Raw genomic sequence first — 17,642 nt, forward strand, 5'->3', positions numbered from 1 at the left:
CCACTTAGTGACCTGACAGCATGTTTTGGCTTAGTTTTTCCCCCGAGCATTTGCTGTAAAGTTAATTAAGCATTTTAAAATAACAGTCTCTCTCTTCCCAGAGACTCCACATAAATACTACTCTGTCTTCTTTCAAGGGCCAGATTTTCTGCAAGGGTCAATCAATAGTTTCACTGATGAGGATCTGGCCTTAGAAGTCTGTCCAGTGCATTAAAACCAGTGCAGCATGACACATGCCTTGGCAGTAGAACAATTCTCCAGATTAATATTTGAGAGAAATTTGGCAGCAAAAAAAAACAAAGCTCTATTTGAAATGCTGCCATCTCTTTAATCAGTGCTGACCATCACTGTTTCTCCTCTTGTGAACTGTACAGTTATGGCTGGAGTGTCACTGTCGTTCTCCTCGAGCTTCAGTGCAGCGTTGTCCAAGCCGGTGCTGCTGGGCTGTGGCAATGCACTGGGTTCTGCCGTCCCAGTTGGGGTGGAGCAATACAAGGTGAAGCCCACCATGATGATAACAAAGGACAGGATATAAAGAGCTGAAAACTGGCAGAGGAAAGAAAGAGACACATTAAGTCTTGTCTGATTTAAAAACATGTCAATGCTGCCTTAAGAATGTGAAAGCTACCCTTCCTTTTCAAAATTGTTTTTGTGAGGATTATCACCACAATCTGCATTCAGGTCTGAAAATCAAAATTCAACAGCCCCATTCACTGATAAGACTCCAGGTGCTGGCTGGTTTTCTCATCCTCAACCCTGTTGGGCAGGGAGTCTCCTCACATCTATGTACAAGAATCTTAACAGAGAGAACAAACAGCTGTACATGTGGCAATACTGAAGGACAGTATTTAACACATATGAATGCTGAACCACTGGACCTCTAAGAGAATTTTGTTTTAGCACACCCAAGTATTTCAGGGCCTAGCAAGAGATGAATCTCTCCATCCTACTGCAAGTCACCAGAGCAACTGCTTCTCTGCACAGCTCTCTTAACTATCTACAGGGCTAGATAAGTGTTATTATGGGATCAAAACCGGTTTTCTCTCTACGCCCAGCAAGTCCTTGAACATCCTACTGTGAACACCCACTAACCTCCTTGGCTTCCTTAGATGTGCCAAAGCTGTTGCAGTGCAGCTGTGATTTAAGGTCTGTTTCTGTTTGCAGCTTTTGAGACAGGTGAACCTCAACCATGCTGCTCCAACAGGCCTAAAAACTCTTTTTTTCTTCCTTTCTTTTGGTTTTTTTGGGGGGAGGGCTAAATGGTCTTTTCCTGTGTTGTTTTTTTTTTTTCTTCCATTTCAAATCATTCAGCAATTTAATGGCTTCAAACCTCGATTTCAATTGTACCTGTGCAGCTTATATCCCCACACTATCAAGCCTGAAGTCTACTTTGAATGTTACTGGAGGACTGCAACTCCATCTACTGTCTGTATTTGCAGTATACTCCCTTCCACTGGAGTTAAAACATCAAAAGCATTTGGAGACCTTTTTAATATCTCTTGAGGGATTAACAGTATCTACATAACAAGCTCATAAGAAACAAACACAGCGAATACTGTTTATGGAGTAAAAGAAAGAACGAACTCATCAAAACAGGTGAGCAAAATTCGTATTTTCCTTAAACAGACACGGCAGGGGATGAAGAGTTGAGTGCATTAGCAAAACACTGAGCACAAGCCAAAACCTCCTAAGTTCCTGGGCCCAGTCTCTGCTGTAGCTGCTGCATGTTTGTGCTACTCCTGTTCCAGGGCAGGCTCAGACACACCAATGCAGAGCTCCCCATGGCTCCCTCAGCTCTGCAGCCCAGCCCAGCCTGCAGTTGCTTTACTGAAAAATCATCTGGTGACAGGAAACAGTGATTCCCTACATACTTATTTGTAGATTCCTGTGTCCATGGTGCTTTTTAATCCAGGAAATGTCCTGCCTAGTTTCTTTGCCCCATAGGTAAAGAAACTGTATGGCTAACTTGGCAATAAGATTTTTTACTACTACATGTTATGTTAAAAGCTGTGTCAAAATCAAGCACTCTCAGGTCTTGATTCCTAAGCTATCTCAGATTCTTTGATTACTACAGGTGCAGCATTATTATTGCTCCCATTTTTGTTATTTATTGTTTCTAACCACAGAAGCAAGCTCCTATTTAACAAAATATATTAAATCCTCTAATAATACAACCCAATGTCTTCTCAAATTCATTCTCCCTTTTTGCTACTAGAATACCCTTCAGTTAATTATGAGATGATCTGCTCCCAGAAAAACCTCTATCCAGAGTGAGATAAAAATCCTGAATCATAGAAGTTTATTATACCCCTTCCACAGGTCTTGCTTACTTCTTCCTCTTTATTACTAAAATATACATTTATAATAACTTCTTGAGTTAAGCTATCTGGGTGCCAATACACATTTGAAAGTTACTCAGAAATAATATTTTATGTTAGATTGTAAGTATGATTCACTTCCTGCTTTCATTTTTAATTGATGCTTTGTAGCTTGGAGTAAATTTTAGAACCCAAAACAGGGGGGAAAAACTGATCTAAGAGACTCCTGAACAAAAAGACAATCTAGCCATAGTCAGATCCTACCACTACCAGACCTCCATGCTGTAAAAGAAATTGGTCTTCAATTTCAGAAACAAATTGAGAGCTTCTGTCTCTCCACAATGCTGAAGAAAAAGCAACCACATGGAATAATACAAATTAAGTTCTTAAGCAAAATTCACAAGCTTCTCACTAAGCCCTTCCAGTCACCGAGCAACTGACTCAATTACTCCAATTGCTCTAACGAGCTAGGCTGCCAAAAATTATTCTGGGTAAGAAGCACAGGGTGGAATGAAATCTTTTTAGAACTGTTCAGGTTGAACAGACGCTATCAAAAATATTTGCAAGCAATAGAAGTAACTGCCTTTTGGAGAGGAGCATATAGAATAACACTTATCTGCATTTTTTTCAGTTCCTTTAGTCTCTCTTCAGCAGTAACAATGAAAGAGCCAGATTCTTATCCCAAGAGGCTGGTTATGAATAGATTTCTTTTCTAGAAGAAAATATGCATATCTGGAAATCAAGCCAAACTACTCCTGTCAGAAACTACATGCCTTTAAAGGACAGGGAGTCAAACTTTCTCTTTGGACACAGGGAGAGATTAACCAATCTCACTTCTAGTTCCACACAGGGCTTAGAGCAAGAACTCTACCATTTGAACAGCTCAGGAAATTATTTACTACCTCTTACCATTAACATATTTCATCAAGCGTAAAACTGTTTGAATAACACTACCTGCTTAATGGTGCAATGCTAATTAACTATGACTCCTCCCAGATGACATCTGCCAACAATGAACAACACAAGCTTTAGAACTGTGCAACTGCAAATTACCATTCAGGGGCTTTTCAGAACATTACATTTTATTTCTCATTTTGGCCTACAAACATAACTAACATGATAGTGAAAGAATGAAGGTCCTTACCTTATAGAAAAAGAGGAAAAGCCCAAAGAACAGACTGTAGAGATCTGCAGTCAGAATACCCAGGTTGACCGAGGTTGCGCTGGTAACTTTAATGACGACTGGCATGAAGCTGTACAGCCCAAACATACACAGGGCAAAGACTGTGAACAGTAATGCTGTAAAACAAAATGACAATTTACTCCTAAGGCATGAAATAATAATTTTAAAGAACACTGATATTCTTCAGATGCTTTAAAATAATGCATTTTTACCTTTTAGGACGAGGTCTCCTAAAAGATACGGCAATATAAATTTAAGAAAAACACGGCAGAAATATTTTTTCTAAGACTACTCTGTTAAAAGAAAGTTCTTGTTCTTTCTCAGTTAACATCAAAGCTGACTGAGGAAATTCAGAGCCCCATTTCTTAATAATGTACAGTTCTGTTGAGATCCTAATGTGCCACAAAATCCATTTTCCCAGTATTTCATTTAGGAAGGGCAACAGAAAAATGTGATGTTGCAACATTAAACATGTCTCTGATTGAACAGGTTTGATTTCCCCATTTTGAAATTCATTTTGAAAAATCATTTCATGCGATAACATGAAATGTAAAACCTGAGCTCAAAGGTTTTTATGTTAAACCCTGCAAACCTCTCTTCACTGAGCTGCAAAGTTTGCAGCAAGTAAACTTGCAGAGCTATCTTATAAATGCTGCTTAATACCCAGATAAAGAAAATTTAATCCCCAGCATTTGAAGTCTAAATGGTTATAATTTTTCAGTGTTCTGTAAAAATGCACATCATTTTGTCATACACATACCAATTTTCCAGTTCCATTGAATTCTCATTATCTCCCTATGTTCCACAATGGCTCTAGAGTTAAAGATACAATACAGTAAAATAACAATAAAATCATATAATATTAAAGAATTTAATTACCAGAATATGTAAGAAACATTTTGATTTATAATCCCTTAATTTTTTCTTGAAATTTAATTGAATGACACTAGCTCCAACATCTAAAAAGTACGAAAAAAGTCTTGAAAATTAAAGTGCTTGAAAGTCAAGAGCACTTTTTATTTAACTTTTATGCCTTCTTCCCAGGCTTTTTCATCCAGAGATTCAGTTTTATTTGATATACCATTTTAAGAGATTATTAACTATAATGATGAGAAATGAGGAACATAAAATTCCTTAAGTGCGTGTGGTCCATTACTCTAATGTGGTTATTTACAAGAGTACAGAAGGCTTCATTTTAAATTGAAGTTTAATATGGGAGACCTCTGCTAATTATTATCTCCTAAACTTTTCCACAGACAAAATCCATTAAGAAATACATTCCTGTGAACAGTCCTCATCACACTGAGTGTCCTCATGAAGATCAACAAAATCAGAAATACAGCCAAGTACCTTAGGTGTTCAGTTGCAGGATTTCAGCTTTAGAACTGCTGTAATCAGATTAGTGCAAATAAAAAGGAAATAAAACAGATGCTGATCAGCTACAAAAATAAAATTCAAGTGGAAGGACTCCCATACAGGCCAAATGCAGATGTAACAAAGAATTAATTTAATAACAACAACATCATTTTATGGTAGACAAGCAATCATCTGTAGAATATTCTTAATTAGTTTTAAAATAAATATTAGATCCTTACAGCTGTAGACCGCTGATAACAGTCCCAAACAAGCCCACCATTCCTAGAAACTCCACTCTGCTCAGATTTTTCACAATGTATTCCTCACTCACATTAGAAATGGCATACAAAGAAGCACCAAGAAGCACTAAGACATCTCCAATCACCACGTCACTACCTGTACAGAAATATTAATCCACAATAAGGGTAATGCTACAAACACTTTTTAACTTTCCTGAAAAAGACAAGCAAATTTATCTCTAACATCTCTTATCTTCCTAGGTAGGGGAAAGGAAACATCTTGTGTGTGCAGATGAGTGTCTCAGCACAGACTCTGCTACCTGCTCACCTTGCTTTGCAGGCTGGAATGAGTGAAACCCACCACTGAAATCTCATCATGACCAAGCTACTGCAGTGCAATCTACAATTCTACTGCTGCACACCCTATGCACTGTAAGGGCTTAAGAAAATTCCCACTCAAAGATGCTCTCCACCCTTCTGAATATTGCCCCTGCTTTTCCACTAAGGTCCGATTCAAGTCATGGTAAAATCAGTTGATTGATTTCAGCAGGACCTGGCTTCAAGTTTATGAGAGGTCTGATGTGGGCACTGCAGATGGACAATATCATGTGTCCTGCTGCCATTTACTTATATTGTGCAAATGGGACTCCCTGTGATACAATCACTCATCAAGTAAATTCCATTATGCATCAGCGAACAGCAAGAGGATTGCTGCTGCTTAAATCCTTGAATTGATTTAAGATGTCCTTCCCTGAGCCAGTTGGCAATCACTAAGAAAATGTGTCTGAAATAGGAGGGTAAGCAGTAGTAAGGATACCCAGGTCAGCAAATAAAGCACAACTGTCTTAAAGTCTCAGGGAAATATTTTTCTCCTTCAGGACAGAGATACATGTACCACACAGCATTAAAGCTAAACCTCAGTATGCCTTAATGTCTTACCCATGGTAAGGCTTCAAAATAATGCCAAACAGGCTTATCTCTATGCTGCCTGATGAAAGCAAATCCCTTTCCTCTCCCCCTGACATTTCCCTTGCCTTACACCCACTGGCTCTGAAAATCCAAAATTCTTAGTCAAAGAAAGATCGTTATGATGTGGGTTGATTTAGGCATCTGTCATAGAGAAGATGAGATCTGCCCTCATCTGCACCCAGCTGGATCCTGGTCCCCAGAGCTCAGCCTCCCTCCTGGAAATCCCAGGAATCCCAGCACCCTGCCCACATCTCTTGTTCTCCTGTCATAAGCCCCTGCTTGTCAGGCTGTGGCCTGTAGGCCTTAGGGATACACAAAGTATTTCTGTTGGGTCTGCCAAAGAGAATTTGGAGAAGTCAGGCTACTCTTCAGTAACTTTTTATTTGTAGAAGTATGGTTGCCAGCAGTCTGATAGGGTGTAAGCATGACAAGGTTTACAGGGAGAGGCACCATCTTTTACTAGACACTCCCACATAATTTGTAGAAGTGAACAAGCAGTCAAGAATGAAGCCTTTCCTCAGGTCTGATGAACAGCAGCAAAACTTAACACGTTTCTCTTTTAAGGTGGAAGAAATAACCTACAAGCAAACAAACTTCACAGTTCCCTATAAAACCAGCACTTCCTCAGCCACCATCTTCCTGGACAAGAAATACAAAAAGCAGGGCGGGTTCTCCTCATCTCTTTTAAAATAAAACTACATCCACTCCCCCTGCATTTGCTCCTCTTCCTCCTTTGCAGGTTAGCCCACCACGGTAGCAGTCACTCTGCCTTTCCCCGCTGCAATAAAGGAGTCCTTACCTTCACTCTCCTGCCTCCCTGCCAAAATGTCTGCACCCACCATTGTTCCTACACCCAGCAAACAGACGGCAACAGCAAGAAAATGGATCAGCCTGTATCTTGCTCGGAGAATGAACCACGACAAAGCCATCAGCACAGGAATCCCGAAACAGTCCAGCAGCTGTGTGTACAGAGAAATGGTTTGAATTAGAAACCCACCCCAAATCTGTATTGCACTCTCCTGCAACGTACAGGATCTCACTTTCCATCACTATCAGATGCTAATGAAAGCTGCAAAGCAAATCCCAGGGGATTCATTTAAAAGAGGGGTCAGACCTACACCTTACCATGAATAGCATTTTGTAAGTGGAGGAAGAGCTGGAGTGGGGACCCCACTCTCTCCTGGCAGGAAGGCACTCATCTTCAAACTCTTTTAATGATGGACCTTATCAGCCTTTGCAACTTCATAAATGAATGCTACAGTGTTTCTCTAAACCCACATTCTCCCCATGAGATCAACGCAAAGAGGTAGTTCACCAACATTTCGTTTTCCCCAGCAGTTTTGTCTAGCTCATCTTTCATTCCTCCTCAAACATGTAATTAGAATTTAGGACTCCACATACAACATAAAGTAAGAATCTGAAATTATTAAAGTGATCTGGCTTTACATCAAAGTGAACAGGGCAAGAATCTGACCCTGCTGTTTTGGTTTTGAGTTTATTTTCCCCAAGTGGATCCTACTAAAAAAAAAAAATATATATTAAAAAAGAGTACATGATCTGGAAGCCACATGCAAAATTGGTAAAAGCTTTCCTAAGTACGTTCCCAATCTTCCAACTTCCCACAAATTCACCAGTGATGCTCATGACTCTGTTAGAGCTGACTCTCACTTAGTCAGAAGCAGGTAACCCACTCTAATTCACCCATGCCACAGCTACAAGGCAGCCGGAGTTCTGAAGCACTTTGGAGGTGTTTGCAAACACTGGCCCAAGCAGACTTTATAGCTACATTTCAAGGATGCCTGGACTCTGTAACAAGCTGTAACAACTTCTTTCCTTTCTTAATTATTCTCTCTGTGTTCCTAAACCTTATGTATCTTTGCCTTCCCAGGCACACCCACCTTCTACCCATTCTTTTTTATTACAGAAATAAGTTAGCTGTGTACGTAGGCAAATACATTGCAGCATAAGATGGTGATAACGTTTCAGAATAACCAAATAATACCAAGAGCATAGACTTTTTTTCTGAATTGGTCCAGGGAAAAAACAAAAAGGTATATGTTCTGATGTACCTCAGCAGCATGCCATGAGAATATACAAAGGAACAGCCTACTGTAGAACACACATTCAGCCTTCTGAAGGCTGCTCACCAAATGCTCTTTAAATATCAGCCTTTACATCCTGGCCTCTTGAAGTCACTACAAAGTGGTAGATCAAGGTCAACAGGACCAAGGCAGAATCATGACAATCAAGACAAGAGCCCGAAGTACTTAAATTCATTACTAACTTCTGCCTTCCTGAGTACACCACCACAGTATTCTGCTGTGCTGGCTTCTGTTAGTTCTGCCAGCATCCCCAAGGGTTTTAACCAAACTCGTAAGAATTTCATGGTAAGTTTGGTTTTACTTGTTTATAACTACACATATTAAAGTCTTACCAGTACAGCATTAAGGGGAGTTAATACAAATTAAATCCCAATGGTGCTCTCTAATCCTTCCATTTGTCTTTGTTCCTTGGATTGCCTCCCGCTTGTCCGGTTTGAGAAGTCTGTGCCTGCCACTTGCCTGGGCTGCATGACGAGACACCAGAACCATACAAGTCCTAATATATAATACTATGTATTTTAAAACAAGCTTGCTCTATTGGAAAAGTATCATGCTGTGAATTTTTATCTAGCCTCAGGCATTTTTCTCTATCACAGAATCACAGAATCTTAGGGGTTGGAAAGGACCTCAGAAGATCATCTAGTCCATCTTACTTTTTGTCTGGGCTCAAAAAAAACTTGCTAACATTTCCCCTGAATTTTACTGTTTTGACTAGTATCAAACACATGTAATTTATCGGTTTCTGCAAAAGGTACATTTTAGCTGTCATAACTCTGGTTTTCCACCTTTGGTCTGAACCAGTTCAGCCCTGAGTATGGAAATGTATTTGATCTCTCTGGTGTGAAGCTGCAATCACAGAAACCAAGAAATATTACAAAAAACAGAAAGGAAAAAATTTACCCCCTGGTAGTACACATCCCTTCCATTAACATAAAAGCTTTCAATTCCTCATTTATTAAGATGTTACCATGTAGCTTTCCAACCTCCCACACAGTTTTTCAACCCAAACAATAAAAGAACAAAAACCCTTTTTAAAAAAATATCTTAATCAGGATGTAAGGGAGTAGTAGATAATGACTCACAAGCTCTTCTGGTAATGCCAAATGGAGAATTGCTGCATCCAAACCAATAATATACTGTACAGCTACAGCATTCTGGTTAGACAACTTGCAGCCAAGGCAAATAGGCACCAAATGATGAAGAACACACCCTGGTAATCTGTTCCAGGGGACAATTAACTCCAACTACAGACAAAAGAAATCTGATTTCCAACTCCTGGATCTTGCCTTCCTTTCATCTATGTTACAGAGCTTTCATTGGAAAATGTTTTCTTCTGTACAGGATCAAGATCAAGGAGGTGCAAAACAGATGTAACATTGCAATGAACTGCGTCAATGGAACCATTTAAAAGAAAGGTTTATTTATCTAGGCTTTATGACATTCACAGCAGTAATGATTACTATTGCTAGCAGAGCTTCAGTAAATGCTCATCTTATTAAATTCTAGTCTATTTTTACACGGGGGAAAAAAGCAGATAACCTGTTGATTTGATTTACAAATGTTTTGACTCAAGCCAGCCTTTGGCCACACTGTTTATAAGAAGGTTTTAAATGTAGGGTGAGTAAATTATTAAAAGATGTTTTAATACATGGTTAATAAATGATCATAGACTGTTGGAGGTCACTGGTTTGCTTACAATTGCCAGCTCCAGATAGCTTTGTGAGCAAGAAAGCTCAACAGCTCATCCTGCTCCCACTGAGCCCCAAGGGCTCATCCTGCATTTTCTCCTGTTAAGGTTAACACACTTCCATCAGCAGATATTCTGACAACAGCTGCCTATAAAACGCCTCCATTTCAATTACCTATGAGGCAAATGCTAATTGTGCCAAAAAACACATTAACAACACAAAACCACAGCTATGCTGCTTGGTTTTTTTGCTATGAAATACGTGGTCAAACAGCAGCACAGTTAAGTCCTGCCACAAGAAAGACATCAGCAGCAAGAAATCTCCCTGCCATTGCCTCAGTCACAGCAGAATAGAGGGAGTTCGGTTGAGGACCAAAGCCTTCTTTACTTAGAGAAGTGAGAGCTGCCATATGAATGTTATCTCCTTAAACATCTCCCAGCCCTTTCCGTGCAATGCTGGTATTTGACAACTAAAGGAAAACCAGTTCTGCTTTTGTGTACATGTGTGAGAAAATACATGGAAGTTCCTTGCTGAGCTGAGACATTACCTTTCAAGATAAATTTCACAGGGCTGAGCTTAAGGTCCAGACAGCACCGGAACAGTGATTACCCTGTACTTGAGAAGGTGCCACACACTCCTGCATTGCCTTAATGCTCGCTGGGCATCCACTCACAGCCAGTACTGCAGACAAGGCTCTCAGGTTGGGAGCTCTGAACCACAGGTTCTGATGTAGCTGCAGAACTGCTTGCTACTGGCAGATAGAAAATGCCCTGCACTGGAGCAAATCGCAGGCTTTTGTTGTTGTTGATGTTCTGTATCACACTCCTGACAGTGGTGAAAAACTGTTGATTTCAGAAAATGTGCAGAAAACCTAATGGACAGTTACAACAAACAACTACTGAACTGACACTGAGAGAAGCATCAGTCAGAAGGTTACCATATGGAAAGAAGGTTCAGTAATTGCTCGAGCTTGGCAAATAAACAGTACAGCATACTGTATCTAATCTCTCTTAATCTCTATGAGAGAAATCATAGGAATAGCTTTACTACTTCTGAGAACTTGGATCAAAGTCCTGGCTTTTTCAGCTGTAAAGTATTTGATCAAAGAGTGTCTTGATTATCAGCTTAACTTGATCTTGAGACTGAAATGTGTCACTCAAAGCTTTGATTTCTTAGGCATTATTTGTAAGGCAGTTACAGGTCTAATGAGTCGTAACACACAAGTATGAAGTGGAAACATAACAATAATAATCCATCAGGCACACGTTACTGATCTTGAACTAGTGCAAGTTACAGCAGTTCTCTAAAGCGAGCCCAGGAGTTTATTGCTTTACAGGTATTTCTTTTAAATATTAACCCCTTGTTACTTTGACTCTATAAAAGACTGACACCTAAATACTCCTTTCCAACTAACAGGCAACTCTTATGTACTACACTGGGTTTTTTTATTCAGGTAAGTGGGGTCATGACCCCAGCCACAGATCCACCATCCGAGCAGGCACAGGCTGGCACAGCCCCAGACATACTCGCTCCTTAGTTGTGCACCATCCCTTCCTTTGTTCCCACTGCAGCAGCCAGAAAGCCCCACGGGGAGCTAACTCAGGGGCCTGACAGAGCTCACCAACAGTCCAATAAAATACGTTTTACTCTAACTTTGCTCAGTGTCCTAAGCCAGTTTGCTCAAGGGATCTGACAGTGCAAGCTCAGGAGCATGCAGCTGGGAGACAGAAGGAAGGCATGGTCTCTTTCAGCAGCTTATATCTGCGTAGGGAGGCAAAGAAACCCCAGTCTTAGCCAACTGGCTCATCGGGCTACTTCAGAACACCAGATTTATCCTAGTGCAGCGATGCAGCACCAAGCAATGGCACTGTAGAGGATGTTTACTGGCACTTCAGCAGCCAGCCATGCTGATCTCCCTTCCACCTCTTCCAGACAGGGGCCCAAACTGAAGCGCCACATCCAAAAGCCATAGGGCTGGTGCCTCACCACATGGTCAGCAACACCAACCAACTATCAGTGCGTCCTCACACGTGGGGTTACGTCTCACAAGGCCTCCCACAGCTTTTAAGAGCAGGCAAGAGATTCACCTCGCACATTATCAGTAAGAACCTGCGCTGGAAAGTGCTATCTGGCCATAAATCTTTTATTTTGTGTCAGAAGAAAAACCTGAGTGGCTGTCAGCAAACTCTTAGAAGTGCTTTCTATCAAAATAATTAGAGTTCAACTCAAGAGCTGGCACAGGCTAATACCAGCCAATTTTCCCTGCTTCCTGGAAACGTTATTCATGACACAGGATGCTCTTCTCTGTACCACAGAGAGAAAATAGATATTGAAAAGCTTTTTTGGGGCTTAAATAGCTTCCATGTCTAACCTATGAATCTCATTTCAGAAACTGGTCCAAAACTGTAATAAAAGCAACAGTTGAAAAAGAGAGATGGATCCTTACCTGCACACTTGTGAGGGTTGTATATTGGTAGGCTTTTACAATCATGTAATTGGCTTCGACATCAGCCAGTCCCAAAAAAATGTACTTCCACCACCTCTGTTTCAAAATGTGCCAAAGACTGTCACTGCCTGTTTAGAAGAAAGCAGAAATCAATACATGTTTCTTTCCAGCTAAATACTGCACAGGAATCCTGCATTTTAGAAACGTAAGTAATACTCAGATGCTTGATTTTGGTTGTCCCTGCTTTAGAAAGATACAGTAACAGCAAAATGCAGCCTGGGAGGAGACAATGAAAATGTTGAAAAGCACAGAAATTCTTCCACATAAGGAAAAAACTCACAAGACTAGAGCTGATTAAAGAATTAATTAGTAAAAATAAGAATATTAAATAGCCTATCCTAAAGAAGCTTGTTAAAACAAAGCCTATTTCCCCTAATATAACATAGGACTTGAAACCAAGAAGCACATAATTTTAAACAAACATGAAATGAAATAAAATTAAATGCACATCTAATCTGTGAAATTAATTTCCATGTGTTATTACAAGACAGAGCAGGAACTTTAAAAAACCAAGATCAGTATTAAGTTCTTTACTTTCAAAATCTGGAAGGAAAAAGTAGGAGAGAAAAAGAAACCAACAATGAACCAGAATCTCCCATCCCATATTTCACATACCAGTCCTAAATGCCAGCATTGTTGTATAAACTAGAAGAAGCAAAGAATAGTTGATAAAACTTTGAAACATTGGAGTATTGACTTGGTATTTTTCTGCTAGATACTGGCTTGTAACAGCAGTCCCACAAATAAACAAGGAGAGCATCTGGCCCAGAATTATGGTTTTCAAAATATACCTGTGAATATAAAAGACAACACAGTAAGATTAAACATTCAAGTTTTTTTAAAAATGTTTGCTGATTATACAAGGAACGTGACATCTTACAGATTGACATTCTTTTTCTCCTCCCTATCAATGTTGTTCTAATTTACCAGTAAGCAGGGTTTTGTCTACACAGAAGATTTAGTCTAACAGCCATATAAGCGAGGCCAGTTCAAACCATCCATGATGGAGACCACAATCATTTGCAAGCATCTTCAAGCAGCTCAGCTGGGCAGGCTCAAACCAATGACAGGATATCATTCTCATCACAAGAGGTTCTGAGACACATAGCTCAAGTTAAATCCTTCATCCTCCACTGAATCCCATTATGACTTTGGTCAAAAGAAATCTGCAATATGGAGATCAGGCACAGCTGCCTTCAGACTCTCCCAAGCCTGAGTCTTTGAGCTGAGACCCTAAGCTGAGCAGTGCAAAGGGAACAGACAAGCACTAAGCATAGAATCATAGAACAGCCCAGGTTGGAAGGATGTAAAAAATTCATCTGATCCAACCTTTCACAGAAAAAGGAGCCTGGATGAGATTAGTTAGCACCCTGTCCAGGCACATCTTGTAAACCTCCACTGATGGGGACTTCAACACATCCCTGGAGAGGTTGTTCCAATGACTGATTGTTCTCATTGAAAAAAAAAAAAAAATCTCTTATAATAAGAACTGTTATCGTTGATATTATTGTGGATTTTTTCTGCTATATTCCATCACGTCCTACTGTAATTGAGGATGGAGTTAAGAATAGATTTTGGCCAAAGACCATGTTAGCATCAACAACTCCTTTTAAGTCCAACCCACAGCTTGGGGAAGCTCATGTTCTTTTAGTAGTAATTCTCTACCTAATATCAAGTGAACAATTAACCTACTCCAGATGTTCCAGGACAAACAGAAGTGCACATAATTTGCCTTATATCTTTTGGCTTGCTGTTTTTCCTGCCAGAGGAGCTAAACGTATTTGTACCACCACAGGCCCTGCCTGCATACTCACAATAAACAGTGAGAAGGGCTCAATGCTGTACTGTCTGGACAGATCTGCAAAGTTTACATCTACTTTCTTTACTCTAAAGACTACTGATGAGAATTTATCTGTCTGCACAACCAATTCATTTGTTCCTACTCAAAGCAATCAAGCAAGGAAAAAATAGCATCGCACTAGTATTCTGAATTTATTGTATCCAGTCTCTCCCTTACAATTTCTTCAGGGAACCCACATGTCAGGCACATCAGTTATTTCCCCAGGGTGGATGACTTCAACATAGTAAATTGAGCTCAACCAGCTACTCTGTGTAAATCAGCTGTTAGGCAACAAAAGGGATGGGTGTGTTCAGGGGCACCTAAGCCAACTACAATCATACAGTCAAATCTTCCTTCTAAAAGGGAGACATCTCCACATGGATCCTAATCCAGCTGCATGAATCTTGTTTTCAATTCAGCCTGACACCAAAGCTCTTCTGACTTGAAAAATGCTGCTAGGCACATTTTTCTCTCCAAGTTCATTTTGATGAGACAGCAAATATCTGTCAAGTCCAGCCACACTGCACTTCCAAGAGATTCAAGCCTCACATTTAGCTACAGCTTGCTTCACCCATCCACATTGTAAGTATTCATACATATCACATGACAGTCAGGTAAGGTCCTACCCAGCCTCCTGTGATTAACACTTTATGGTGTGTGAAAGAACAAACATTCTCATTTTTAGCATTTTTAATGTTGAAGTAATGTTGTTGTTTAAAGTACCTAAGGAATTACCTCCTCATGTTTTTGCATATGGGAAAGAACACAGCTCTAGAATCCACAGAACCGTTTGCTTAGTGGTTAAGTGCACCAGCAATCACTGCTGTTGAGTTAATGTATGTCTCAGCAATCCTACAGCATTTACTTCCACATATGAAAGATACAAAGGCAAGCAGGCTCCATCCTGCCTCTTTCCTTTATTTCTTTCTCTCTATCTTAATTCAGGGACTTCTTTCTTCCCTGTGCTGAACAAGTTCAAAATTCTAAGATTAAAAGAGCCACATAAAGACACTGTTGAATTACATTGCAAGGCTGTCCTCAAAAAATGTCTCCATGAATTCCCAAAGACTACATTTCTGGAAACATTCTTGGCTGTGAGTAAAATAACAGCCTCTTGCCCTGGTTTTGCCTTACACCATTTGCCAAGGTGTCAAAGTGGATATTTTCAAATAACGAAGGTGACGCCACGTTCCCAGCACAATGTGCTACACTCAGGGTGATTTGAACAGAGTAAGATGACTCTCATGACATGTGAGCTCAACAGCATTATTTCAGTGCCCACTGAATTCCCATAGCAAATTTTTAAAAAAGTTTACCCTCTGTGAAACCTGACAGTAAACTTTAAATCCTGTGTTTCATTTTGCAAGACCATTTCTTCTAAGAAAACTGCTCCAAAGACAAGAGTTACGATTCATTGCAGTATTGACATGAGTATTGATTACTATTATTTTTGTTATTAATAATTTATCCACATTTTTGAAATATATTCATAATTAACTTTTTCATGCCAGAACTCGATCCTGTCTGCTCTTTTTTTTAATGCATTGGTAAGGACAAAACCTCTTTAGACTCAGATGACGCAAGGTAAGTGGTCAGAATAGCTTTTTGGTTTTATAGTTTGAGGCTTTTTTCCTTTTGTTTTTTTACTGCTTGGTAGTGGCTCCTAAGTCATTACTCCTCCACTCCCTTCAGCAACATATCTTAGCCAGCTATATCTATGGCCATGAGCAAAACTAGGAGTCTTCTCAGGAATTTTTTAGAACATGAAAGTTTGCCCCAAATTGGTCTAAAGCTGAACAATGTGCAGCTCTTGACATGAGAAAGTCAGGCAGGCTTTCTTTGACTCGATGTGAAACACAGAAGAAAAATACACGAAGATAAAATACAATCAGAGTCTATACCTGAGGAAGCTAAAGAAAATCTAATAAGCCCACAAACAACTTTGTTTGCTATTAGGTTAATAAATCCTCTAATTTTAATGTGATTTTTTTCATTAAAATAAATACAATTTTTGAAAAAATTAAAATTATTTATGCCACCAGTTAAAGACTAATAGGCATGGCCTGGGAACACTCTTCACATAGCTTATTTGCACTTCACCTTTAAATACTGACCTCTTCCTGAATGGGGGGAAGGGGGAAGAAAGAGACCATTTTATTTAAATAATCTCACATTTTTAATGCAAGTAGCTAAAGGGAAATGCAGGTTCAGACTGAAGCCATATTCCGAAATAACTAGCATATAGATTTTGAAAATATTTTTCCTGTCCTGAGCTAACATTTCCAGAGCTTAGTGTTTCAGTGTTTTGCTTCAAAACTGAGGTCAATTTATTTTGTAAAAGGCAAGAAACAGAAAAGAAAAAATGGTTTTGTTTCAAGAACCAGAAAGCATACCTCCCACTTGTTTTATATATAAAAAAAAAAAATTAATCTACACATATTTAACCTTCGTATGACTCAGGCCTCTAGGAAAGCTGAAGTGACTGAACCACCCAGGAAAAGAGAAGAAAAAATAAAAAATCAATTCAGTATCTTGGATCAGACTTTGCAGAAGTCAGCGAGAGCACTATTTTCTTTCAAGTACATCAACAGACTCACTTAACACAGACCTTTGGCAACATGTTTGGCAAAACTATTAGCACAGGTGAGGTTACCGAACCCCTCAACAAGGTCCTGTCTTGTCTTTTGGGGTATTCCTGCCAGGCAGGATGAATGGAAAAACTTACAACCAAGAGAGAAAGGCAGGCTTTGCCCTCTGGAAGCAGCCTCTGCTTGGCCAGCACTCACCTGTCTGCACGGGCATCACGCAACTCCAGGCTGTGAACATGAGGCTGGCAGGAGAGCCAGCACCTCTTGTTTGTCACCCAAGGATGTCTGATGCAATACATATTAGAGACCAAATCTAGAGGCCAAAAAAAAGCCCTTTAAACAGGGAGGGTTTTTTCCCCCCTCTGAAGGAAACTGCAGCTGTAGGCTCTTGCAGGCTGAAGCCAAAGGAAGCGGTTCTGCCCTCGCTAAAGCAGCTCTGGGACACATGCAGCGCCCGCACAACTGGGCAGGTTTTTTCCCCCCAAGTTTTCCATGCTGAACCAGTGCTCAGAGTTTAAGTGATACACCCGAGCAAGGCTCTGACTGAAGTCAGTAAGCTGACTGAAGGAAGGAGAAAGAGGGGATATTGCTCTTTCTGGACTCCACATCTCAACTAGTTGCTCTGCCATCCTGTCTCCCATGACCTGCTCTTCACAACAACGCTGATAAAAGACTCCAGAACAGATACACGCACAGAAAACACAGGAAACAGAACAAAAAAAACCCCTTCAGACAGAATTACTGAAAGACTCGAAGCCACGTGCGAGATCACACTCTCCGTTCGGCAGAACCACACGCAGCACCGGGCAGCCCCGCCCGGCTGGAGGGCTCACCCCGCACACCGGCAGCCCCA

General features: G+C 40.2%; 1 protein-coding gene across 1 annotated transcript in view; it reads right to left on the reverse strand.

Annotated features, from left to right (window-relative positions):
* Positions 1-229: 229 nt before the first annotated feature.
* Positions 230-17,642, reverse strand: part of SLC35F2 (solute carrier family 35, member F2) — an 18,173-nt gene continuing 760 nt past the window's right edge. Inside the window, exons 2-9 of the mRNA XM_009999424.1 lie at positions 16,988-17,102; positions 12,977-13,152; positions 12,302-12,429; positions 6,865-7,024; positions 5,097-5,253; positions 4,262-4,314; positions 3,463-3,617; positions 230-546 (exon numbers count right to left, since the gene is read on the reverse strand). Coding sequence (XP_009997726.1) covers positions 328-546; positions 3,463-3,617; positions 4,262-4,314; positions 5,097-5,253; positions 6,865-7,024; positions 12,302-12,429; positions 12,977-13,152; positions 16,988-17,102 — 1,163 coding nt within the window. The 3' untranslated portion in view covers positions 230-327. The remainder of the gene's footprint in view (positions 547-3,462; positions 3,618-4,261; positions 4,315-5,096; positions 5,254-6,864; positions 7,025-12,301; positions 12,430-12,976; positions 13,153-16,987; positions 17,103-17,642) is intronic.

Source organism: Chaetura pelagica, unplaced genomic scaffold (genome assembly GCF_000747805.2).
Source record: "Chaetura pelagica isolate M959 unplaced genomic scaffold, ChaPel_1.0 scaffold85, whole genome shotgun sequence".
Lineage (NCBI taxonomy): Eukaryota > Metazoa > Chordata > Aves > Apodiformes > Apodidae > Chaetura > Chaetura pelagica.